At 33.2% G+C, this 27,340-nt stretch overlaps 1 protein-coding gene across 2 annotated transcripts; it reads right to left on the bottom strand.

Moving 5' to 3' along the window:
- Positions 1–43: 43 nt before the first annotated feature.
- Positions 44–26,746, bottom strand: LOC115456033 (inositol polyphosphate 5-phosphatase K). Of its 2 annotated transcripts, XM_030184885.2 has the most exons (10): positions 26,420–26,746; positions 24,854–24,973; positions 20,752–20,977; positions 19,883–20,058; positions 14,873–15,118; positions 11,438–11,591; positions 9,974–10,174; positions 8,325–8,468; positions 7,146–7,341; positions 44–6,828 (listed from the first exon to the last, which is right to left on the bottom strand). In XM_030184885.2, the coding sequence occupies exons 1-10, from the start codon at positions 26,431–26,433 to the stop codon at positions 6,632–6,634; spliced, it is 1,674 nt and encodes a 557-aa protein (XP_030040745.1). In that variant the 5' UTR covers positions 26,434–26,746; the 3' UTR covers positions 44–6,631. The 2 variants fall into 2 exon arrangements, with proteins under 2 accessions (XP_030040745.1, XP_030040753.1); XM_030184893.2 differs by lacking the exon at positions 9,974–10,174 and having other exon boundaries at positions 26,420–26,433.
- Positions 26,747–27,340: the final 594 nt, after the last annotated feature.

Consider the following 27,340-nt stretch of genomic DNA (forward strand, 5'->3'; position numbering starts at 1 on the left):
GATATCAGTACTTGCAAATGGCATTGAAATAAAACAAAATGTATCCAACTAAATAAATTCTATTCCCATAATATAACACAGCGTTGTGACCACTATAAATTAATTAATTTGTACTACAAAATTAAATAGGTTTCGAAATGCAGCCGAATCACGTCACGTTTACACAGAGGTGTTGATCAAACATGTTTGTTTTGCGTAAATTGATTCGGATTACAGACTATATCATTTTACCTTTCTCTACATTTCACAATTGTATTCTGTACATCGATACACTCATATAAATATAGATTTATATATTTAAACATGAAAATTATATTTATATGTTTTCATATTGCTCAATAATATATCTGAAGCCGTCATTAATAACTACATGCGAAAACGATATGTGAAAATGCATGTATTCACTAACGTAAACGCGTTTATTACACATAAATGGCAAGCATTAAAGAGGTAACGTCTTAAAATATCATTGCCGTAAATTATCAAAACTCACATTGACTATAAAAATAATCCCTAAGTGACAAAACAAATATCGCAATATCAACTGGTAAGAAAGTTTAAATATTTTTATGGACATGAAATATTTCAACGAAAAAAATTATTTAATTCGCTTACAATAACTGTGAAAATAAAAAATTAGGCGATAGTAACCTCTTCGAAAACGAACAAATACATAACTTATTACTTTACTATTTGATTTGTCACCTACGATTTCATATTCAATTATATATTGTAATGGGTGCGCGATTAAGTACATTTTTATACAAACATGATATAATATGGGGTTTTATAAATCGATATATGTATTATAAATGTCTAACAATAGATAGGTAGACAACAATACTCAGATTAGGTATTATAGAACACTTTTGCATACTATTTATTAATATTTAAAACTCCGTTTAACTGTTAAAAATGAATGCAAATTGTACATCGTATAAAAAAAACAAACATAAAATCTCAATTGATATCAATTCGAAAAATGGAGTAGAAACACTCACGCCTTTTATCCCCGAAGGGTTAGGCAGAGGCGTAACTGGTGCAATCACTTTCCGTCGCGTGTATTCTGTCCTATGATAGGATGTGTGCCTGTCCCGTATCGGGTACAAATCCGAGAATCCGGGTTGATATAGATTAAAAATCCTAACATCACTGCCCGACCCGGGAATCAAACTGAGACCTCATCACTGCTGTCATTCCGTAATACAACTACGCTACAGAGGCAGTCAAATGGAGTAGAAGATATATTTTAAAAGTATAATCACATTATGTTTTACACTGTTTGAGATTTATCTCTTCTATATTAGTATGCAAAGAGTTATATATGCCTACACGTATAATAAAAATATCTGGTCATAAGTAATACAAAATAGTACATCAATTTATATAATTCCACTAGTTTAAAAAGTTACAAAATACATAAAGGTAGGGAAGTATAAAGATAAAATTACGTTCGAAAAACGGCATATTTTTCTAATATTAATACAACTATAGATTCTATTAATATTAACAAAGTGATGTTTTAATTAAATATTAATGGAAATTAATTAGGAATGGTAATGATTTTCTCCATTAATGTGTGATTTGGAATTACAACACTTTTTCAAGAATTTAAAATTAGAACGCTTGCATTCTTCGCGTGGGTCCAATTATGCCAAATGTATTAACCCAGAATTTATCCAAAAAGAAGTTATTAATAATTAACGCAAATAATCCTAATACTCTTCAGCAATACATGCCAAGATCTATTTATATCTGACACAAAAAAAGTATATTTGAACCAATCCGCACATTTTTTTTCATAGATAGAAAAATCATACTGTAACAAATGACAATCCACGAATTTTGTTTAATAGTAGTTTTTTATTGCTTTGAATGACGAGACGAGCTTGTCGTTGGCCTATTGGTAAGCGATACGACCGCCCCTAAGCAGTAGAAACACCATCCAACACCTCGAATTACAAAGTGTTGTTTGGTATTGCACTGCGCTCGCCATCTTGAGTCATGAGATGTTAAATCTTATTATGTCTAGTAGTTAAACTACAAACTGTAGCTACATTTTGGCATAACTAAATACAAGTCGATGGCTCCTAAGTAAACTATTGTATCTAAAAATGTGATTTTCAAAATAAGGAGTATTTTGTTTTAATCTTTATTTAAGGAGCTTAGTCGTTATTTCACGACTATGTCGCTAAGGAGCATTTTGTGTTTAAATTTTTAAAAAGAACTAAAATTGTTTATTTAAGAAATGAATTGTAATTTTTTGCATATTTCCGCCCAAACTCTTGCACCCTAAATCTATGGAAAAGCTCAAGGTCATTTGCTCTAGGGAGAGTCTTAACGTCCTTGTGGCAGATAACCGTCTCTCGTTTTCGTTAACAGTAATGCTTTTAGCCTGATTAATAAATTTATCAAGATTTTATTGAAAATAATAGTAATAATCAATCGATCCATTTTAACCGACTTCAAAAAAAAAGAGAAGGATCTCAATTCAACTGTATTTGATTACTCAAAATTGATCTACTAAAAAAATTATGGTCTCTAAGAGTATTGAGCGAAAAAATCCTCATTAGAGCTATTGATAGTGATATCACATCCGAAAGATCCGTATTAATTCAGCGTTACCCGTACCTTACACTTTATTCCCAATTACAGTCAACCATTAGAAGATAAACCAGCATATTGCATCAGTAACTACAGATCCCATTTGAGTTCAAAAATATTAGTACAAAAAAATCTATTGCGCATACAAAAAAAAAATGTTTTTAAAAGGACGGCCAATATTTGGCTTACGAAAGTTACAACATCTACCATTATTGTCGTTTACATACATGAGCTAATTTTGAGCTTCAATGCAACAAATGTGTCCGGGCAACACGCCAAATGTCGCGTCACATGTGTCACATAAAAAAAGACTAAACGTATTAGTGAAATGTATGCGTAAAATTGCGTCCAAATTCGACGAATATTTGCGAATCGCACGCGCCATCTTAGTGCAAGGAGATCTCTGTTATCCATACATATCATTTAACGTTACTTACAGGGTTTAGATTAGCAAAGCTTGCAGCAGTTATCTTGCGCGAAACAATTTTTCCAGAAACAATTTTTTGCTCATTCTGCGTAGATCGGACCGTCAACAGATAAAATTTTAAAAAGTTGTATATTTGAAAAATGTAGGTAGATATTGTAACTTTGACTTTACGGATGAACAACACCTCAGTCCCCCCCGTGACCATGAAGGCTGCAAAGTCTTCGAAACGTCGGGAGAAAATAATAATATAAAAAAAAAAACCGCGATAAAATCCGTTTAAATAGTTTTTAGTTTTTATTTCAATTTTTCCAGTTTAAATTTTGAACCAGGTCTAGCGAGTCGCGTGGATAGAATTACTTATTTAATTATTCCCACTGGTGTAAACGTATCCGGAAGATCTTGTATAATATATTGCTGCAAGAACTTGCTAATCTAAACTTAGCATACATACGACATGCTTCCTGCGAGCCCCATGCGAGCGATCAAGCAAACAAGCGTGCGAACTGTTGCAGTAACTGCTCGCGAGCGGCGCGTTCGCCATGTTTGAATTTTATAATGGCATCACACTTGGTATATTTATATTTGATCAATCCAACGTCGACTTTCCACATAAAGAACACAAGATCGATATTTCTTTTCGCACAAGGCGCAAATCTTTGACAAATACAAATGTTGCATCACCATAAGACTATCACTTTTAAATCTACGCATTAAATTAGTTTGATAAAGGCGATATTACCTAATTCATTAATATGTCCTACTAAAACCATGTTTTATATTTATTGTAGCGATATATTATTGCCCGGTCCCCTCATTACATATAAACATATAATCCTACACCTGTACCCTAGGATCTAGAGGGACAGACAGACGAGCACAAGGGCACCTACGGTTTGCAAAGCCTATATTTACCTATCTTATTATATGATATACTCAGGGCTTTGCTCTTGCGCTGAAATTTAAAAAAAAAATATTGTATTGATATCTTTATAGAAACATGTAAAAAAAATTATATACAGAAAAAATACTGCAATAAACGGAAAACGTAGGAACGCAAATAAACAATGCACGTGGATTACTTATTACACGAATACTTTAAAAAATATATTTATACTTATTTTCAATTTATTGTACACGTATTTCCATGCAAAACAGAAATTTATTAAGTGCTAATAAAAATAAAAAATATTTTTTTTTATAAAAAAAAACATATCGATGGGTTCGTATCATGGTTTCTTTTTTTTATTTTATCTAAATGCTATGTAAAATTTAAAATGGCATTAATCTCGTATTTCCCAACAGAACATTATAATATATACTATTGGGGCTTATAAATATTGGATGCGAAAAAAAAAATTGGCAATGGAATGTGACATCTACCTATTTGACGGTCTGTCTAAACAATATTAGGCCATGCACGATTATTGGTCAATATATGCTCACACGTTATAGTATTAAAACAAAAGAAACTAATTGAAATTACTAAAAAAATATAAAGGTGTAAATACTTTTAGGAATTTCGGAATGATACAAACTAAAGATTTGTGAGACTGTACGTAGATCTCAGTGCGATCTGTAAATATTTCGTGGAGGGGCAAAATATCCTCGTATTGCTCAAGTGTGCGATAAATGGAAATCCTTTAAGTTGCTACTAAAATATAAATATTATATTTGAAGAATAATTGCAAATACTTCAGAATCAACATTAGAATATTTAATTCTAACATTAAATATAAAACCGACTCTCACTTCTGAAGCGTAGAGTCGAAACTAGGACACCAAGCCCTTGCCAAGCTTATATCCTTTACAATAACGTAATAGGAAGCGAGACTATCGCCATATAGTGCCTTAGGTCTAATCTCGGACAACCGCTATATTTTGGAATAAAAAAAATCACAATTTATTGTCCAACCTGGGAATGAAACTACATACCTTATAGTTCAATTTACAGTCCAAATACACTACATCGATGAAATTGAACACTAATATATTTCACAGTTCTAGTAAAAATCTTATATATAATTCATCCTAAGTTGGTTAGCAATTCGGATTCCATTTATTTGAAACATTAAATTCGAAGTTTCCGGAGTCCCATTCATAAGCATCATTACAAAGCAGTTTTAATTTTTATTATGGTGTAAAATACTGGCAACATTGCCATAATCATGTGAATGAAAAATAAAGATTACACTAATCAATACTTTTATATACCACAGCATTATTTTAGTAGTTTTTATTCATATAAATTATGGATTTAATGCTAAGTAACCATTGTGACCATAATAAAAAACTATTCATATTATCCCACACAGTGGAATAACATATTTCTGAAACAATTTGTAACGAACTTAATGCATTAATAAATTATACCTTATTCAAAACTTTGTACGTTAACAAATGACAAAACAAAATTCAAATACCCACAACCAAAATTTTTACACTGGCAATACTTACCACGTGCTTTCAAAACAACAGAGACCCGTCCCATATAATGTGGTATAATAAAAACGACACGAACGATCGTGTCGTTTACTTGTGATGATTGTTATTGGTCGATAACAGACGAGTGATTCACATGTTACTCTCTCGACCAATCACAATGTAACGTCACGGAGGTTCGTGTATATTTTTAACGCATTGTAAAGGAGCAATCTCTCAGGCAAGCGACTAGTTATATTTTACATGGCAAAACAACTCATTATTAAAGCTTTAAACTAACTTAAAATTGTCTAAAAGGTTGTAACATTTTGTCAACATGTTTTTACAAAAAATATTTTAGGGGAATTCAGATTATTAAGAACATTGATACATTTTTAACGCAAATAATAGATTCACAATAAAAACCTCAAGTTAAAGCATGAATGTAATTTTTTTATACGTAATTTACGCATCAATTTTAAAAAATATATATCCAAGGAAAGTAAATTATTTCACACCCCTAAAATACATTAAATCAATACTGTGTAACTTAAAACCGGGTTCAAAGAATGAAGAAAATACTTGTTTTTCTCCAAGCATATTGTTTATGCAAGTCTTGTATTAAATTAACATATTCATATTATATCCAATATAAAACAAAATTATTTCTTAACAGGTACCATCAAATATTTTTATTTATCTACTATTTAACTAGTATTATAGTCTTAGCTTAAAAGAGCGTTAAGTTTGTATTTTTTAAATTTATAATTAAAATATACTCGTAAAACTCATAAAATAATGACCGTGGAAAGGAAAATGACGTAAATATTCAATTCTTGCTTTAATAACTTCAGAGTTCAAATATTAATACATTTTAGTCAAAAATAAATTCTATTTTATTCTTCGATGCGACCAATAAAAAGGTGATATTTGTGCAGTGAAGTGATTCCCCCTAGAATGTGGTATAACTAACACGACACGTGAGTTCATGTCGTGCGACTGTGATTGGTCGAGATACCAACGCGGGAGTCACGTGTTAGTCTCTCGACCAATCACAACGTCGCGAACTCTCACGTCGTGTTTTCACATTCTAAGAGGGTTGGAACTATTAAAGAGAAATGTCTATCCGCCATTTTCCTTCCGCCGGGCATGTGCGGGCGAGCCAGGCAGGTAAGTCCTTAGTCAGTCGATGCTCAAGTCGTTCGAGAAGTGTCGCGACAGTTTTGTGACGTCAAGTCCGGTGAAGTCTGTGAAGATGTCTGTAGTGGCTGTGGTCGGCTTGGACCGGCCGGGTGAAGTGCTGCTAGACGGCTGATCGCAATTATCAATGGCCACCAGTCTGTCCTCCTTGCTGCTAACTTCAAATGGCTCAGATATACCTGTTGACGGAATTGTGACAAAATTGTTAATAACGCCATCTATGTTTTAATAGTGAATACTACGAGCATTTACTTTATCGAGCTTTTTACCATTTTTTCCAAAAGATTATTAATTTATAAATTTACTGTGCATTATACAAAAAAATGTACAAAGTTTTTAAAATAATTCCATGTACCATTAACAATTTTATCGCTATAGCAACATCCATCAAATAACCTAAAAAAAATTACCGTGGTTGCTTTTTATATTGAGTAAAAACCTAAGTGAGTTCCAATGAAATAAGGCTTAAAGAACATTATCGTGTACAAATACTCACCAAGTACACTTCTAACATCGTTATTAGGCTGGCTGAAGTATATGAACCGGTAGAAGCCGGGGGTCCGCACTCCGCTGCCGACCGGGAAGCTCAGCGTGATGGTACGCGGCTCACCGGTCGCCACCGGCTTTTCCGGAAGACCCACTTTGGCTAAGTACTCGTAGGCAATGTAATCGTCTAGGCTGTGGAAGTTAGCCTGCGGGAAAAAATGAAAATAAATATTCGTAAAGCTGTTTTATTTATCGATATTATCTAAACTTTTTTGGTCTAGCGATATGGGCTCTAAATCGGAGTGTCTAGTCCGATTTTCCGGTAGAGCAATATTACATGTGATTAGTTCTAGAATTTGCCCGAAACTGAATCCACCAAATATATAGATGACAATGATAATGTCGAGTAGGTGACCGGTAATAAAAACTTAGGCCAATCGTTGAACTGCAATAAGTTTAATAAAGTTTTATGTGCCAACCTAAAACTGGATAAGCACAGCTAGAAGCTGATACATCAGCTAGTTCTATCTTTAGCTAGAGTCCGGTTGGATAGGTTTCACTGCAATGTCTATTTCTTTAAGGACCTTGTAGTTAGGGTATTACGGGACAGTATAAGATTAAACATTTAATATGTCAGGGTAACGAGTGAAGTGGTCGAAAGGCAGTGTTTTGTAATCTAAAGTTCTGTATTGTGTTGCCTCTGTTTATGGGTCGTCGTATCGCTTACCATCAGGCATTTGCTGGTGGTAGGGCATGTTTTATATCCACCCGGAGAGGGCCCACCGTACACAAGTTGTTAAACCCCACACTAGTCCACGTAAGTGTGTCGCGTCCCGGGATCAGCCTGTGTATATCCGGATCTAACAGGTCGGTACAATTGTTTCGACTGCCGAGGGGTGATTATCTCTTATCAATCGACATTCTATTGGACCCCACTCCACTTACCATCAGGTGCAGCGGGGTATCTTTGCAGTGCACGTATAAAAAAAGACAAGCGACGTTTCTTCTCTCCTTTTTTTATCTCCTTATTTTTGAACCTTCCTGCCTTTTCTCTTTCATCCCCAATTCCTCTCCCAAGCTGCTGCTAATAATTATCCGAGATTACCAATATCCCATTACCAGGAACTCTTAATGAGACAAAAGCGGTTCCAAAAGACCCTCAGAGGGGAAAGGAGCAATTAACACTCACATCATAAATACCGATCCAATCGTTAGAGTTGACCACGACGTCGTGCGAGAGCGTGCACTGCGTCCTGAAGTCCGCGTCGCCGATGTACCAAATGCGTCTGATCGGCGCGAATTCCACTGTCTTTTCCGTGTAGTTGGAAAATGCCTGTGAATAACACAAGTGTTATAGTTCTTTCTTAGTACAAAAATGTTCCGACTTGATAAAGCTATTACGTCATATTGACTACTTCGGTGGGGTAATTGTAATGCGTACGCGGTGAGATTATCACGCCTAAGGCTTGGGATCGAACCACGGGTTGGACCAAAAATTAATCTGACTGTGTTTTTCGATCTTAAAATTACTCGACGCAGGTCGGAATCAGGAAGTTGGAGGTGTGATACCCCCGTGCCTCTAAAAGTTATAAAGCCGTTGATCCTGCGCTTGATCTCCCTCCGGTCGTGTAGGGTTGCCGTCTCGCTAGACTATGAGAGTGAAGAAACAGAGAGTGCAGATAGCTGCACTATACATAGGTATTGCGCACACACTTTTGCAATATATCTTGCGTACTAGGCTGATCTTCGATGATATTGGTCGCCGTAGCCAAAATTCGGCTAGGAGTGATACCAAATATCTTATAAGGGAATCAGTGTAAATCAATTAATGCCACTTTAAACAGTTTTGCAGGAATGGACAGTCTTGATTGGATTCTAAATAATTAAAAACCGATGAGAAATGATAAAATTGCTTTTGAGGAGTTTTCCAAGGTTTGCTAATAAATCTTATCCCTATTCGCAATTCCTTCTACTTCAGCAACGTTGGCAATGCACAATTCCTCTGATTCTGTAAAGGTTCGTGGTCGATGATGATCACTCACCATCAGGTGACCTGTTTTTTTTTGTTTTAAAAAACACGTTACCGCTCATCATGTGACCCTGATCGTTTACTTTCCTTCTTCTATACAAATAATTTCTTAAGATATGTAGTTTGACGTCAGTAAAAAAATTAGTACTTAATCTCAGATCAAAATATTCAATTCTCCGATTAGATTGCAAATTCTTTTTAAGATAAGTATTATTACTTTTAACTTGTTTAATATTGTTAATTGAAAAATATATACATTCCATGATAACCCCATTGATTAATTTCATATACTAATTAGTCTTTATACAGCTATGGTAGACATGATAGATGAAGTTATTATTTACAAAATTACGTAAAATATAATTGACAAGTACAGTCAGCCACATAAGTATCTAAACAAATTATTTTTTTGTGTTATTACCAATTTTTTTCTTCATAAAAATAAAACAGAACGGGTTTTACTTTACTGCACAGAAAGAAAACAAAACAACTAAACTTTAGTGTATATCCAATTTGATTTTTTTAATTTGTTCAGATAAATATGTGGTCGACTGTACCTCCGTTGTTTGTTTACATTTCAGCAGAAATGTGTGTATATTCATCAATCGTATAGTAACACGACTGATGAATACACTTATCGCCTTACGCTTTATACATCTGTAATAACTATTCAGTGTTTTGTCTCGTCGTCTTAAATTAAACTTAACTTTAGAAAAAACTAGACAAAACACGTATACAGCATTTATATCTCAAAACCTATATATTACTCAACTGTTACATGCAAGCAAAGTGCGACATGCGTACATTACCTCTAAACTGGCTTCTTCAGCTATCTCATCGAAGACAACATCCGATGCGAACGCGAAAGGAGCCGATACCGGCGCATGCTCAGTCTCTTGCATGCTGTCCTCGACAACGCTAGGCGGTATCATAGCTGAACGCATCCTGATTGGTGATTTAACTGCTCTAGGCGACTCCGCCATTACTGACAGAATGAAGCCATGGCGCGTCTAATGTGCACGGTGCAAATCAATATGTTAGTTTGTTGTATGAGTTTGGATGTTATTGTGATTTTTCATCAGTCAGTGATGAGTATTAGCTTACAATATGATTTCAATATTTTAATGTGTAACAGTACAAAAGGGAAGTGGATCCAAAATATTATTCATTAAGGAAAAATAATTTAAAAGTTTTTAAGTTTATATCAAAATTGATTAATTGAAAAAATAACTTTAAAATTTAACTAAATTGAATAATAATCCAACACCACTGACATTAATACATATAAACATGTTTGACCAACACCAAAGCACAACAAGAATTAATTTGAGAACAGAAACAAGAAATGCCGGACACATTTTTTAACAGGTGATGTGATCATTAAATCTCTAATCTTATAGAGAAAGAAAACATCACCAAAATACATAATAAATAAATTAATGAATGAATGAATAAATTAATATATTTTCTCTAAATAAAAACTCATTTTTCTTTCATCAAAATGTATACTTTTTTATGACTACTAGAGCGTAGACAAATGTCGATGAACCAGTTTCGGAGTGATTTACATTTAACCCTGAATGTTGAAGTAGATGAATTTATAATTAACTTACTTAGAGCATTTAATCCAACCATTATAATGTCCGAAATGGCTGAACCGATTTAAATGGGACTTTTATACACATAGGAATTTGGGGAAATCTAGACTTTATTTATAAAACTACAATGCGGGCCAAAGCTCTAATGCAACATACAAAATTGTCTTGATGTATGAAATTTATACACTACGTACGATGATAGCACGGAAACAAATGTAAGTACGGTCAGCATCGAAATTGCTACTAAATTCAAAACTTCAAACTATATATCTTTGCAAGTTAAGTTTAACAAATTATTTATACTTAAAGTAACTTAGTACTAAAAGAAATAATATTGCTAGACTTAAAAAATATATGTATAGGAAATAATTATTTCCAAAAATATGTTTACAATTTAAAGTTTTGGATTTGTTCAACAACTTATGCTTTTGACTTGCCGCCATTTTCAATAAACAATCCGAATTCGTTATTTTGATCTATCTCAAAAATGGACCAATCAGAACAAAGCATTTTTTGACATGCTCACAAATAAGTCATTACGATTGGCTGATTCTTGGAATCCGATTGGAGATAGAGATTGGGTTGGTTTATTGAAAACAGCTGTTGACGACGTAAGTAACGCTGATTTCGACAACCAAAGCAATAACTACATGACATTAGGTAAGAGTAACTGACCTTAATATTAAATTGCGCGATGACAGGCTTGTGGTCGCTGACGGTGTAGTGCGGCACGTGGTTGTACGACACGAGATCAGCGCGCAGGGTTACGTTCTCGTAATTGTTTGCGACCACTTTGTACAGAACACGGTCGGTCCATGATGGTTTTCTCCTTGAAAAAAAATGAAAATATACAGTCTTACTTATAAAAAAATCGCAAAGATATGCTTAGTTAAGACACAAATTTACTCGATCTTTTTTCATCGAGCGAGCGGTTTGCTCGTCATGTAATTCTATTGGTTAAAAATTACTATCTTAACAAAATATAATTTAACACCAGCCTTTAATATGTAATCCCTTCTTGGGCACAACAGAATAATAATTGTTACTTGCTATATCTTTCGTAGATAAAAAAATGCATAATTGTAATTAAGTCTTCATAAACATGTGTACCATTTATTACAGAGGTCACTACGATGAGGTCAATGACAGGCAAGTAGTTGACACTTAACACGGCTTATTACTTTTCATTAACAACCGGTTCAAAGAAATAATAATTAAAGTAAGATAAAATAATCGTATAATAAATATAATTTAATAATCTATCGTAGTAATTCATAATAACCATACATGCCAATATTTTTTTTGAGCACTCAAATTTACCTTACTGCGCCTGATGGTAAGTGGAATGAGTTCCAGTAGAATGTCGACTGACAGAGATCATTACCCCTCGGCAGTCGACAAAATTATGCCGGCCTGTTGAAACCGGATATACACAGGCTGATCCCGGAACAGGACACACTTACGTGGGCCACTATGGCGGGTTTTAACACCTTGCGTACTGTGGTCGCTATCCAGGCGGATATAAAATATATCCTACCACCAGCAAAATAATGTTACACATTTGACTGGACTTTTCGGCTTTATATATGCACATAATTATATTTTTAAAAAATACAGTTCACTAATAAACACATTTATATTCCTCCTTAATTGTATACAATGTAATGCAGCAAATTGCATACATAAATAAACCAAAGTACGTGTGGAATATAAATGCCCGTATGGACTAAAAATATATACAAAGACTCGTAAAAACACGTCGGATTTATTATTAAATTACAACGAATATAAGTATTGTTAAGTATTTATTCATAGATCAAACAAGCATATTATTGGCGATGATACAATATACAGGGTCATATTGCAATTGCAATACTAAATACCACATACTTAATTACTTGAAAATAATATTTTACTCTAAGTCATTTGTACTTCCTGTTATTTCACCATCTCTGTTCTATATTTATTATTCTTAACGGTTTTGATGTACAATAAAGAGTTTAAATAAATAAATAAATACGTTGTTTGGAAACTTAGATGTACTTAACATGTGTTAAGTACATCTAAATTTATAACAAAATAAATATCAAAAAACGTTATTTTAATTTTACACGCCCTAATGCCACTATTACTTCTCTAAGAGAATTCGTCTTAACGGCAACATTTCTAGTTAGAAATACACTCACGAATACGCCATATTCTCACTCTAAATTGATCAATAAATCAGCAAGTAAAACCAGCATTTTTAGTGAAAATACTCATTATTCATTGATGATATTTTACACAGTGTTAGCAGAAGTAATGTCGAGTATGGAGTTTTATTTATAAATACAATATCAAAATGTCCGTATACCAACTCGTGTGAAAACAATTGTTCGCTTTACCTACATCAACTAATAAATATAAACACTACGTCATGTAAACATAACAATTAAAATAAGGAAAAAACACGTCTACTAATAATTACACAATATAATTACGGCGAGCTTAGTTGGGTGCGGAACGGACTGCCGAGACGCATAGCCGCAGGTTCAAATCCCAAGGGCACCGACTCTAACTTCTTTAAAATTATGTGTGTATTCTTTGTGAATTAGCGCTCGCTTTAACGGTGAAAGAAACACAGTGAAAAGCTGTATACCTGAGAAATTCTCTATAGGAATTTTGAACGTGTGTGAAGTCTACCAATCCGCACTAGGCCAGCGCGGTGGACTAAAGCCTAATCCCTCTCAATAGTAGAGGAGGCCCGTGCCCAGCAGTGGGACAGTATATAATATAGGGCTGATATTATTATAATTTATAATATAATTACTTAAATACTGTAAAGGTAATTACAGTTTGTTTAGAAACTTTGAACTGTAAGGTTAAAGGCCACAAACTTGGCACGAATTGTTAATTTTGAGAAAAACCGACTCAAAAACAATCCAAAATTAATTACACTTTACACACAGCAGCAACATACTAATCTTTACGTTCGTATTTTTATGTTTATATACTCATTAAATATTTTTTGGAGTCGGATCTAATTTAAATTGAACATCGTTTTTTATGTTTGATACTTAGCATAGCTGGCAATTTTCTTTAGAGTCGGTTTAAGAATACGACATATAATTTTATATACCTATATATTCCTATAATAGTTGTGTTATTTAGTAATGAATGTAATATAGAAGTTCTCTCGTGTGTGAAAGTGCAGCTGGGGTAGGTACCAGAATATAAAATCGCAGTTTGTAAAAAAAACTAAAATTAGATTCACATAACTACAGTTACTGCAAAAATAATTAAAACTGTTTTATTTATAAAATGTTTGACTGAAAAAAAAATTATTGTAACTTCCTCACCGATAAACATCAGACAGCCGCCATTAAGAAAAAGGACGCTAAATAATAAAATAAGGAGGTAAACAAAATGTTAAATAAGTTTTTTACATTACGACATCAGAACAATTATCAACCTTTTAATTATCTTTTTATGTATTACTTCCTCATGTAATATAATTTTATAATGAAACATACCAAACACTTATGACGTAAATCCCTGACTAGACTAATAACATTAACCGCATGTCTCGCCGCGTCCGAAAAGTGCTAGTCGTCAAACAATATATGAAAACACTAATAACAAATCAGTTTGTTTCGCTCATAACTGAATGGTTACTGTATACGTTGTAAGGGACATTCTGAAGGTATTACTCAAAAGTGAAACGACTGCTTCGGTGGCGTAGTTTTACTGCACGCGCGGTACGGCAGTGCTCTGAGGTCCTGGGTTCGAGTCCCGGGTCGGGCAAAGTGATATTTAAGTTTTTCTGCTCATTATCAGCCTGGAGTCTGGAATGCGTGCCCGATATGGCAATAGGCTCGCCCCCTATCATATTATGGGAAGGAACATACTTGGCGAAAAGTTTGTGTCCTGGTTACGCCTCTGCATACCCCTTCGGGGATAAATGCGTGAAGTGTGTGTGTGCTAAATGACGAATGGTGGATTTCTTTGTAGAAATAGAGCCATTGCGGGTTTGTACCGCAATGACTCTTAAACATAACCATTTTCCTTACAAAGACGTAACAACCAAGAACAACAATAATACCTTTAGACAATAAAATAATTGGTACTCACTTCAGATCATATTCGTCTCCTCCAATAGAAAATTTGTACGTAGGCGGGAATCGTATCTCGGCCTCTGAGAACTCCGAGAACGCCTCCCCTGTCTCCATTACCGCTAGCAATTGATCATGCTTTAACAAATTGGCATATTTGTCCTTCTCTACCGTTTGCAAGGTAGCCACAATTTCTTCGGACGACGGACTGCTGCCCGCTGGATGGTCGGTGCGGAAATTTAGATCCCCAATCCAAAATACGTAGCTAGAAAGAGATGACAAATTTGTTTTTATTATTTACGACCTGACAGACGTTGTCCCGTCTTAACTATGAATTTGCAGCGCGCATTCTGTCAATCGCTGACAGTTATTTCAAACAATTGAGTTATATTATAAAATTAATATTTTCATTAAGTTTTCTTAAATTTTCTAATTTTTCGCGCAATATTTTGAATTTTTTCTTTCATAAGAACCTTCTCCTGACAATAACAAACACAACAAAAAAAATAGTGAAATCGGTCCAGCCGTTCACGCGTGATGGCGTGACCAAGGGAAATAGGGATTCATTTTTATATATATAGATGTGCAAATACCGTAAAAAACCGTTCGCACATGTATCGTAATAGTTTTTTATTAGTTCCTTCTAAGGCAAATAAACTAATGGCCATCTGATGGTAAGTGGTCACCGTCGGCCATGCCAGGGACACACCCAAGCGGCTCTCTAACCTAACACTACTTTTTGTGTGGCAAAGTGACACTGCGCTTGATTGTAAGTGGAATATCACAGAATATATTTTATCATTAAAGATATTAATGAAAATTACAATTGAAATGTGTAATGAAATAATATCGCAGGTAAAACAGAAAATTATTAAAATACTGAAGGTATGTTTCGTGTGAATTTCGAGTCAAGAAACTTCGTGAGACAACACTGCACTATAATTTTTAAACCAGTCATATTTTGATGCAAATTCCATAAACCCTCTATAAGAGTTTAAATTTTCAAGTATATATAGAAAATCGCTATTATCTATGGCTCTGCTTGCGTGATAACGTCTTCCAGGATAAATATTTACCTTGGATAAAAAGTATCCTCTAGCACTCAGGAGTAATATAGCTTCCTATCAGTGAAAGAATTTTCTAAATCAGTAGTCCCAGAGACTAACCTCTACAAACAAACAAAGTTACAAACTGTTCCTCTTTATTCTATTAGTATAGTTAGTATAGAACTTCCCACCATTACACTTTGCACAATGTACAAAAATATTACATAGTCATCGAATTAGCACCATCTGATTTTGTTCCGCTCTACATAATATCTACACTCGCGTCAGATTCATTTGTAACACGTGTGTTTTATAATTCAAATACAAGTAAGACAAAGTTTATTAACTGACTGGCTTTTGCCCGCGGCTCCGCCCGCGTGATATAGTTTTTTCGGGACAAAGTTTTCCGTTATAAAAGACAAGCTATATATGTCCCAGGGATAGAAACTTTAATTGTTTACTGAGCGCATGCAACGGATGCTATCGAAATCAATTTTCCCCGTTTTTGAAAAAGAAATATTGATGTTCGGCTCCTATTGATCATAGCGTGATATTATACACAATTTAGCCTTCCCCGATAAATGAGCTTTCCAACACTGAAATATTTTTTTCAATTCAAACCTATAATTCCTGAGATTAACGCGTTTAAATAGACAAAGAAATTATTCAGCTTTAAATAATAGTATAGATTTAAAATTCTTATACAATATTATATCACTCGGCAACAAAATGAATGAACGATATAATCTTTAACAACGATAAAATCTTTCTTATTAATATTAATAAATAGTAGTTAATATGTGAAAGCTTGTGAAAATAGTTGGAGGTTTGTTTGTTTTAGAAGTAAACGCAAAAACTGCTGAGTGTATTGGATAGAATTTAGAAAGCGGTGGAACTTTTATTTCCAGAAAAGTCTTTTACGCGGACTAAATCACCGCAAAACCTACTCGATAAAAACGAAAAAACAGTAGCTACAATTAAACAAACATAAACACGCAATGCCTGAATAGCCACTATAATCGCTTTAAGTAACCTTGAACCAAGATCAGTAATCAATTATTACACTGCTCATGAATTCCAACAACGTAATAATAAATTAAGAAAATTATGAACTAACCTTTATGTAATGTAATGTAATGTATGTAAAGACTCTAGACTGACAAAAACTTCTAAAGGATACATTTATTATAATTTTATTATATAAAACAGACTGAACAACTACTCCAGCGAAATGGAAAAACAGATAAGAATAAACAGCTGTCAGTTACAAAACTACCTGTACAAATGTAGGTCTTCAAATCTATATTGTGTCCTTATCAACAACATTCCTTTTTTGCTAAAATAAACTACAAAGGGTTTACTTTGTTTTGACATAAAAAAATATTATGATTAACCGCCAATTTCAATAAATGATCCCTATCGCTTTTTCGATCTCTCTCAAAAATAGACCAATCAGGACAAATATTTATTTGACACGCTTACAAATGAGTTAGTTTCATTGATTCATTCTCGAAATCGGATTGAGATTTGGATTGTTTAATAAAATAGTTGCACTTATAATACGTCAAAACAATGTATAAGAATAATAATTATTATTTTTAAATAACAATTAAAATAACGTATACAACTATGGACATTCTAAGTCAGGGATAATATTTATAAGGAATACAAGGTACAAGGTAGTTTTTAACATAAGCCTTAGGTACTTCGTTTTTCTTCCTATAAAACCTAAGTCAATTCAGCATCCTTTCTCTTTTACAAGGCGAAATATTTTCTACAATGCTTTTCTTTCTAATACTATATTAATAAAACTCTGAAGACAAATGACCACCACCGCTTTATTACCCGCAACCTATGAGGACAAAAAGGTCCTTTACAATTTTGAAGAAAGCACTAGAGGACTGCCATGTCTTGCCTATCTATACTAATAAAACCAAAGAGTTTGTTTAAACGCGCTAATCTCAGGCACCACTAAACCGATCTTAATTTTTCATTAAAGAGAAGCTACATAAATCTTGAGTGCTATGCTTCCTTTATCCCGGGAAGACTTTTTCACACGGGCGGAGTCGTGGGCAAAAGCTAGTGTATGATATAATCTGGATGTGTACTACCACACCGTGTATTTCAGCCGCCTAGCAACAGTATGGAAGCATTGTTATGTTCCGATTTGCAGGTCATTGTAGCCAGAGCTTGTTATGCATTTGAGACAAAACATCCATACATTATTGTCACAAAAATCAACGGCTATAATAATTAACATATACGTTAATAAACAGGATGAATAATTTCTTATCCTTACGCGAATGTTAAACATCAAAGTAAAACTAGTTTTCAGATTTTATCGCGGCTATTTAAATTTTCTTCCGACATTACGAAGAATTTACAGTCTTCACGGTCACCGGGTGGACAGAGGTGTAGGTCATCCGAAAAGTCAATGCTACAATATCTACCAACATTTTACAATTAAAAAAAAAATGCTAATGACGTTCCGATCTACACAGAATGAGCTCACGATGTCTTAATTAAACAGGTAGCAGTCTACATATCTAATCAGTCCTTAAATTAATGTTAAATACCTGAATGACAATTTCTAAGACCGTATCAATATAACCTTTAATTTACACTGCTTTGGATGCGATTAAAATTAACCATCGATCGAAACCAGCATTAATTATTCAGTCATAAGTTAGCGGTCAACGGAACTAACCCACTGGTATCGCCATATAAAGACACCTTATGGTTGAAGTGTATGACGTATATCTAAATATACTCATTGACCTATATTCTATAGACATGAACGTCCATATAGACTATTTGTTCAAAATCTGAACTAAAATGGCAACCAAAACATCACTGTATTAAATATATAACCAATTTATTCACTTGAACAACAAATAATTTTACTTATTTGACTAATACTTTTCATTCAATTCCAGGTTTACACTTAGACTCGAGTTCTTATATCATGAGCGCCGTTCCGTACACAACCACAAGCTGTGAATATTGACCATACTAAAGTCAGTTTAAATGGATAGCAGTTCAATTCAGTTGAACACAGTGAATGTTCGCAACGCCAAATTTAGTACGTAGTACATACATATCGATGAATACACTCTGCTTAAAGATATCGAATATCAGAAGAATCATGGTCCATTCCTAACTAGTCTCATAATGCTTCATTGATATATTTAGAATTGGTGTCATGTGTCTGAATAATCGTGTACTTAAGATGTGTAAAAATAAAGTTGATGTATTTTACTGTTACAGCATTGAATTCCGTTTGTGATAAATATCTAAGATTACCATCTCTTTTGATGTCATGATCATAATTCAGTAACAATTCACTCATACTTTCGGTTTTATCCTCAATTTAATTTAAAATCTACCAATAACTCACCTAAATCGATCACTGTAAAAACTACAACAAAAATATAAAGAAAAAGCTAATAACTAACTGAATCGTGGCGTTATAACAAAAAGGAAAGAACATAAAATATTCAGCTAACAACCTTTTTCCTATCACAAAAACACAAGACGAAATCTAACAGCGTGATTATGTAAATCGCGCAATTATGACCAACCATCTGCACTATAATCGTTATGCATAATGATTCCTTAGCATTGACCTTAATCTATATGTACATCTATATCTGCTTCTATTATATACGTGTTAAATATTCCATAACCAGTAGAGTATGACATCTGAGTTTCAATTATAATCATATTGAAATATCCGTATAAATCTTGTACAAAATCTTAGGCGCTTTAGAGATTTATTCAGGATCTCCATTTGCACTATTTAGAAACCTTATTAAATAAAATTGCATCTCATTTAAAAATTGCAACGAAATCCGAGTCGACTGCGATCTCTAAATTATCTTCATCAAGTTTGATCATTATAACAAAAAACTATGAAGCAACAATTGCTATATAAGCCAATGTCATCTCTCGGACTTCGCAATAAAAACAAACAAAATACTCACTCGTGATAGAGTATGTTTGATGTCTCGTTGACATGGTACACGTGTTGTTTTATGATCGTGTTGTAGTCGTTCACGCGGTCAGCTAGGAGATGCTCGTGCGCTGTCAAATGGCAATTCACTATACATACGGAACATCCGTAGATGTTAAACCGTATGCTGACAGCGCCCTTGTTGCCCTGGAAATAAGGATTGATAATTTTAGATCTTGTGGTGTATTCTGGACTGGACCTGATCTAAAGAGATACTGCTTTCTCTACAATCCAAAATTACGTCAGTCTATCATTTAGAATAATGAAAATATAAAGCGGTGAACGCATCTGAATCAAATATCTACAAAATAGACAAGTCTTATCTAGCAGGCCTAGACAAATGGCAATGTAGCTATTCCAAGAAATTGTGTAATATTTAGATATAACTTTACAATTCGCAAAAATTTAAAGTTAGAAATGGGGACAATCACAAAATGAGGCCAAATTTTCTGTACAATCATAGATTTTTACTATCAGTATCATGTTTAACTGTGCTGTCGCGCGTTATCAAAGTATGTAATTCGACGAAATCGATTCGTAGAAATTGCCACTTGTCTAGGCCATTGGCTTTAAATCCACATATCAATTTACACATTTTATCAGTTAGAAGCACAAGGAAGCAATAAAACTGAGTGAATAAACTGTAGTTATCACTGCTGTTACAATTATTGAACACAAAGTACCTTATTATTATGTTGAAACACTTTCCTCTGTATTCTCATTAATTGTATCCTTATCAAATTCTATGCCAGTAGTGAATAAATGGTCTTCCATCCCAACAGAAATTAGAAATTTCAACTCAAATCCCAGATACTACTAATCAAAATTCCATGCACTTACCCACATCCCACCTAATCCAGTTTTCGTGTACTGTGCCTCAATGTCCCTCAGATGCGTAACATGTTTCATCTGAGTGTAGATGAGTAGTAAGATTCCTTGGAGCCTGGTGCTCTTCGCAATGATATACCCTTGTCTGCAGAGTATCTTGTTAAAGGTTGACGTCCACGCGTCGGTGAAAAGCGAATCCATTAACATATTCTGTGGCTGCGACTTTACTTCCTGTAGCCTAAAAAATTGACGGTTCAATTGAGACGCTTTAAGTATGAGTTGACTGACTTTTATTATTTTTATTTCTACACGGCAAAATGTGTCCTCTGCACCCGATGTTAAGTATACTGGGGTAGAATTTCGACTAATGAGAGATTATTACCTCTCGACACTCTAGTCGACTCAATTATGTCAGCCTATTGGAAGCGTACATACCCAGGCTGATCCCGGAACGCGACACTTACGTGGGCCACTATGGCGAGTTTTAACACCTTGTGTATGGTAGTCGCTATCCGGGCGGCTATAAAATATATCCTACCACGAACATTACAATGGCGATATAATATGTAAACTTTGTTACAGAGGGAAATGATTTCTCGTTTAAATTTTATTTTATTTATCCAGCAAAAAGCCAGTACAAGACAATGTTAAAACGCATCGAATCACCAGTTTGAAAAATACCATTAGTAGTTCGGAAGCTGTAAGGACAATAATATTCTATACCTTTACAGGCATACCAGAAACTGTTAAAATCAACCTTCCTTTACTTTACTTTGCGGGTACAAAGTATACCATTTCGTTAATTTAGGTGATAATATCAATGATATCAAGCCGTGTACATCATAATTATTGTGATAAAATTGTGCAAAATTTTTCATTACCTCTAAATTCATAATTTATTTCCATTTCCTAATTTATTTGTTCGTTTTTTACATTAGTTGGTTAAGGTTTCAAAAGTGTTGATGCAATGTTATCTTACCAGACTTTGCAAGTTGCAACGCTTTTTGTTAATTAATTTATTATGCTCGACAATTTTAAAATTAACTATTCGTAATTTATTATTTACTTTAGGAGTATTTAAGGAAATGATCGGATTAAAACTGTGTATTATCTGATTAAAAAATATTGTACATTTATCGCTTGTTTGGAACAGATAGTTATACAAAGGATTTTCAACTAATCTGATAGTAAATATAAAAAAAAAAACTAGGCCGTTATTTTCCTGAATAAGAACATAAAATTTGTGTATTTGATATAATATTTACTCAAGGCAAGGAGAACTAAAATTTTTTTATAACTAAACTCACCGAAAGAGTACTTTAGTGGGTCACAGAAAAAAAAACTTGGACGTAAAAATAAGTCTATACTATTCACTAACAGCCGTCTTCAATAAAGAGTCACGATCTGATTCTTCAATCCGAATCCGATAATGAATCAATCAAAATAAGTCATATGTACGCATGTCAAAAAACCTTTGTTCTGATTGGTCAATTTTTGAAATAGATCAAAAAAAGGGATTGGGATCGGTTGTTGAAAATGGCGGTTAAACCAATGCAGCGTTTCTGATTAGGGACATGACACAATTTCTGGAATTAGGCTATAAAATATAAGAATTATTATTAAACTATGTAGGTAACGTAAATATGTAATATTTAACAATCATCAAGGCCAGTACAATAAATTAGCGTCTTATCACGGCGATCACAATAAATAAATAAATCATGACCAAACTGTTTACAATGTTCCAAAAACCATTCAAAAATTTATTGTGAATAATTATAGAACTTATATGTAGCTGTATACATATATTTTTGACACATATAGATTTTTACATCACTGATCGTCGTGCAAAGATATAAAATTAGCCAAGAATCTGAGATTATTTTTAATTATCAATATCTATGTATGCCTACTATATAATATATCTGTTACTGGGCCCTTATTCTGTATGATAGTGTAAACGCGTAACGCGGCCGTGTCATGTTATCTTCGAGAAATGTGCGTGGAATGGTATTCTGTAAGCCAAATTTCTATAGTCCTAAACATGATGCGTTGTGTTACGTGCTTGTTACGCACTGTTAAAATAACGTGCGGGATAGAGAATAAGGCCCCTGATGTGTTATGATTACTAGTATGGACATATTATGATGACACGCGATACCCGTACCATAATATATCGATTTATATCGAACAAAATTTCCCAACGGAAAATCCAACATGATCTCATTTACTCAATGTCTGCAAGAAATGTGGAAACGTATGTTTATAAAGTAGTAAGGAATTTTGGAATTTGTTTAATAGCTCCAGAATTTGCATTGATAATAATCAATTTAGATATCAGAAAATAATCACCAGTAATTTGTTTCATAATATAAAAACAATGCAGGATGCGCCTACGATAGATGCGCTCAGACGAAGCTTCAACAACAGCTAAAATGAATCGATAAGAAATAGTCTATCTTAGTACATACTTCTCTATAATACAAGTCAATTTTTATATGCTACATATCTTACTGGCATAGGAAACAACCGTAAGAATCCGACAAAACGATTATGAAAATGAAAGTCTACAATGCGTGTAATCACATCGACCTTAATCACCATGGATTCATTACATTACAAGTGTATCGTAACACCGACTTGTGTAATCAAAAACATTAACGTTTGTAAAGTTGTCACGAATTAGGGTTGCATATAGTGTGAAGGGGTAAGCAGACATTATACTAAACATATCACCTACCTACTACAGCTCTGACCCATCAATTTCTAGAATCAATAAGTTTGTCACTCGATCCTAATGACTAACTTCTAGCTTACAGAAATTGATAACAGAAAACGATCCCGCTATTGAACTCCTGGTAACATTACTGTCTGTCTAAGCATCAGAATGATCCGAATTTCTTTTATCAGAAAAGCACTTACGAATCCAAAGCAAAGCACCTGGACAATAATTGTGACTTGGTTGTTGGCTCTTTCTACTATATAAAATTCATGTTTTTTGCCGTTTTATGCACTCATTTACCAATGTTTTAAATACTCCAGTCTATAATGAGCGTGCGGTTTTGATATTTATCGATTTCAAACTTCATTTACGCTTACTTTGAAGTGCGCCAAACCCTTTATCAGCAGTAGGTAAACATGTTGCAAAGTCAATATAACGCTCTCTTAGTTATAGTGGATAGTGAGTAATCCGATAAACATATCGGCTGTATCGCATAAATCAATAATCGAGAGCGCCTATGCGTTCACACAGCACAGGCCTTTTTAAACGTGACTTTATTGTGCGAGATGCGGTATGATGTGACTAATATAGAGTTTAGACATCAAACTCTAACGTAACCAATGAAGTTATCCTTTTGTACGTGGAACATTATTTGGGTAGTAGTTACCGCCATTTTGAATAAACTATCCCAATCGCTTATTTTGATCCATCGCAAAAATTGTCCAATTAGAACAAACTTTTTTTGACATACTAACAAATGACTTATTTTGATTGGTTGATTTTCGGGATCGGTTTGAAGATTAAGATTGGGATCGTTTATGAAAAACGTCTTACTTTTTCTACTGTATTGGACATAATTGATATCTAAATAAATTAATAAGAAGAGGTATTTTTTTTGTTTACATTGCATATTTTCCTTTAAAACCTAATAGTTTCATACCCAGCGTGCTTTATTTAAACAATATTTGAAGCTGAATCCATAGAAATGGTTTTAAATGAATCGAATCTAAGAACTAATTAGTTTACCATATAATATGCTAATGATAAACAAACTATGCTATGACTAACTAATCCAATACAGTTTTATTCTTATTTGACAGCAACCAATATATGTGTTGGATGCTACCAAAGAATCTGGCAACTATTATGTGGCCCATATTCTTAATTTGACACACAAAAGGTTGTCCATATCTAAATCATAATGTATCAAATAAATTGCTTTAAATTATTTATCAGCAATACTAAATCATCATTGTTAAATAGTGTCAAAAATAGTATGATTAACTTATTAGAAATGGCTTAATTTTTATAGACATCATAATTGTATTTATGATATATCTTTTTATCATAATATATTGAATTTTTATCATAATGCTATTTGCACTCACTCACCCAATGGCATAGAAGTCCGGCAGAGGTTTGTTCTTGTTGAACTGAGAAGGGAAGTCAAGCAGGGCATTGAGGTCCTGCCCTGGCGATCGTGTCGCCACATTCCAGGTGACAAAGTAAAACCTGTTTAAACATTTTGAATTATTATCATATTATTACACTTTATCCTATTCATAGGCAGACAAGAGTTAAACATACCCACATTTAACCAACTATGTTAAGTCCTATTTAAAAGGGGCCAGCCTATTGTCTTTTACTAAGCACAATATTCCACACTCCAGGCTATACTAAGGGGCGAAACCCTATATCAAAATGTCAACCTGGAAATCAAATTCAAGACCTCACCATAACAGTTGTATTGCATACTCAATACAACAATGCCACCATAGCCACCATAATATTAATTGAAATCATATTAAAAATTCTTCAAAAAAACTGCATTAAAATATATGAAAATATAACTACTGCATATTTACGATTACATGTGAACTGGTTGGAGTGGAAAAAAACAAAATCTAACTGCAATGGTTTTTCCTTAAATGGTACAATATTTTCCTATAGAACATAATATGTTCTATGAATGCAATTTTAAATATAATTTCTTATTATTAGCGAGGATTTTAAAATGTGATTTTAATGAGTATGCAAAAGCTTGTTAACTAATACAAATTAACTTATCTACACATCAAATGTAAACAAAATATGAAAGTGAAATCATTTGAATAGAGATTTTCTTTAAACATTCAGACATAATTTTAAAACTTTACTATCCAGGTTGTACCTAATGCAATTTTTGACACTATGTGGTGTTAATTAAAAAAATATTGTGATAAAAAGGCTATTTCAGATTTATTACATCACTTCAGATTTTTCATTTAGTCTTATAAAGTTATTTAAATTAAGAAAATTGTAGTAGGAAATGCTTGTTTACATCAAGCGGTGACTAATAATCTAATAAATAAAATGTCATCTTCTACAAGACCTTTTAGGTTTATATTTTTTATTATATTCTAGTAAAAAACTATAACAAATGGCTTCATTAATTATCCAACAGTTGATGATGACATTTACATATATAATTGGACATAGATACGCAAAAGGATCCAACTCACAGTATGGTCAAAAATGAGCCAAGTATGCCAAATTGATTCTAGTCTATAAGGTCAATATTTTCCATTAGTAAAACATCTTAGTCAAAATGTGTTGATTTTAAATTGTTATTAACAAAATATAATATCAATGAGCAAAAATATGATTTAAACTTCAATCTTCACTATTTCAAAAGTGTAATTTTGTGGGCTGGATCCCTTTTGCGTATCTACGATCAATTATGTGTAGAAAATCTATTTAATTTTAGAAATTTAATATCCATGAATACTATTGGTTCGGGATAGCCTAGCGTTTCTACTTGGAACACAAAGTGAAAGAACATTGTTTGTATACAGATGGCTAATTTCACAATCTGCAAACTGGGTACATGAGAAAACTCAATAGCAACCTTGACTTCTATTGACGTATGTATGCCAAGTACTAACACTTAAACAGGTAAACTTGTTTGATAAAACTTACTTTAAATTATCCATTTCTTCTAATAAATTCCCCCTTACACTAAACGATGATAAAAACTAATACACCGTAGATAAAATTTTCTATATACGATAAGATAAACCCTCAAGTACATACAAATAATTGCAAAGAAAAATCGTTAACACCGAAAATTATGTCCACTATATACGATTACATTTTCGACAGTATTTTCACACACTACACTTGTAAATTAATACTGTGAAATCATTTCATTTTATGAAATGTATTGTTAACTCGCAAAACGTTGTTTTATTAATGATATAAACAACGCATTCACGAAAACGATCTCAGCACGTCAATGATCTCAGCCCATCACAAAGAGAATTATAATATATATGGAAATAGAGAGCCTACTCGTTGGGTTTTTGTGCCAATCGACATTACGGCTGCTTCATACTTGTGAGGTAGAGGGCGTTCGCGATTTTCGTTGCGTTTCAATTCAGGTTTATTGTGTTTTATTATTTTGCAAACGGTTTTAAAAGTGCAGAAGACGGCAATCCAAGTATTAAAATACTTAGAAGNCTGTAAATTCCGAAATACTAAATAATAAAATATACTTAAAATTATTTTATGTCTAAAAATACCTACTGTGACGAATAATAATTAACATTGATAATTTATAATATGCTAAAACATTCTCAATTGTCAACTATATTTTTATAACAATTGCTTTAACTTTATAAAAATATATGAATTCTTTTGTATTTAATAATCATTTAATGTATTATTAAATAATTATCATTAGTATCAATGTTAAATAAAGAGAATTTATAATTTTTATAAAAATTTCCTAATAATGATAGATTCAATATAGAAATACATAAAATTTACAAATCTAGAACATCAATTAGACTCTGAAACATACTAGCTAGCCATATGATTTATCTTTGATCTGTCATCTGA

The sequence above is a fragment of the Manduca sexta genome, chromosome 14 (assembly GCF_014839805.1).
Source record: "Manduca sexta isolate Smith_Timp_Sample1 chromosome 14, JHU_Msex_v1.0, whole genome shotgun sequence".
Lineage (NCBI taxonomy): Eukaryota > Metazoa > Arthropoda > Insecta > Lepidoptera > Sphingidae > Manduca > Manduca sexta.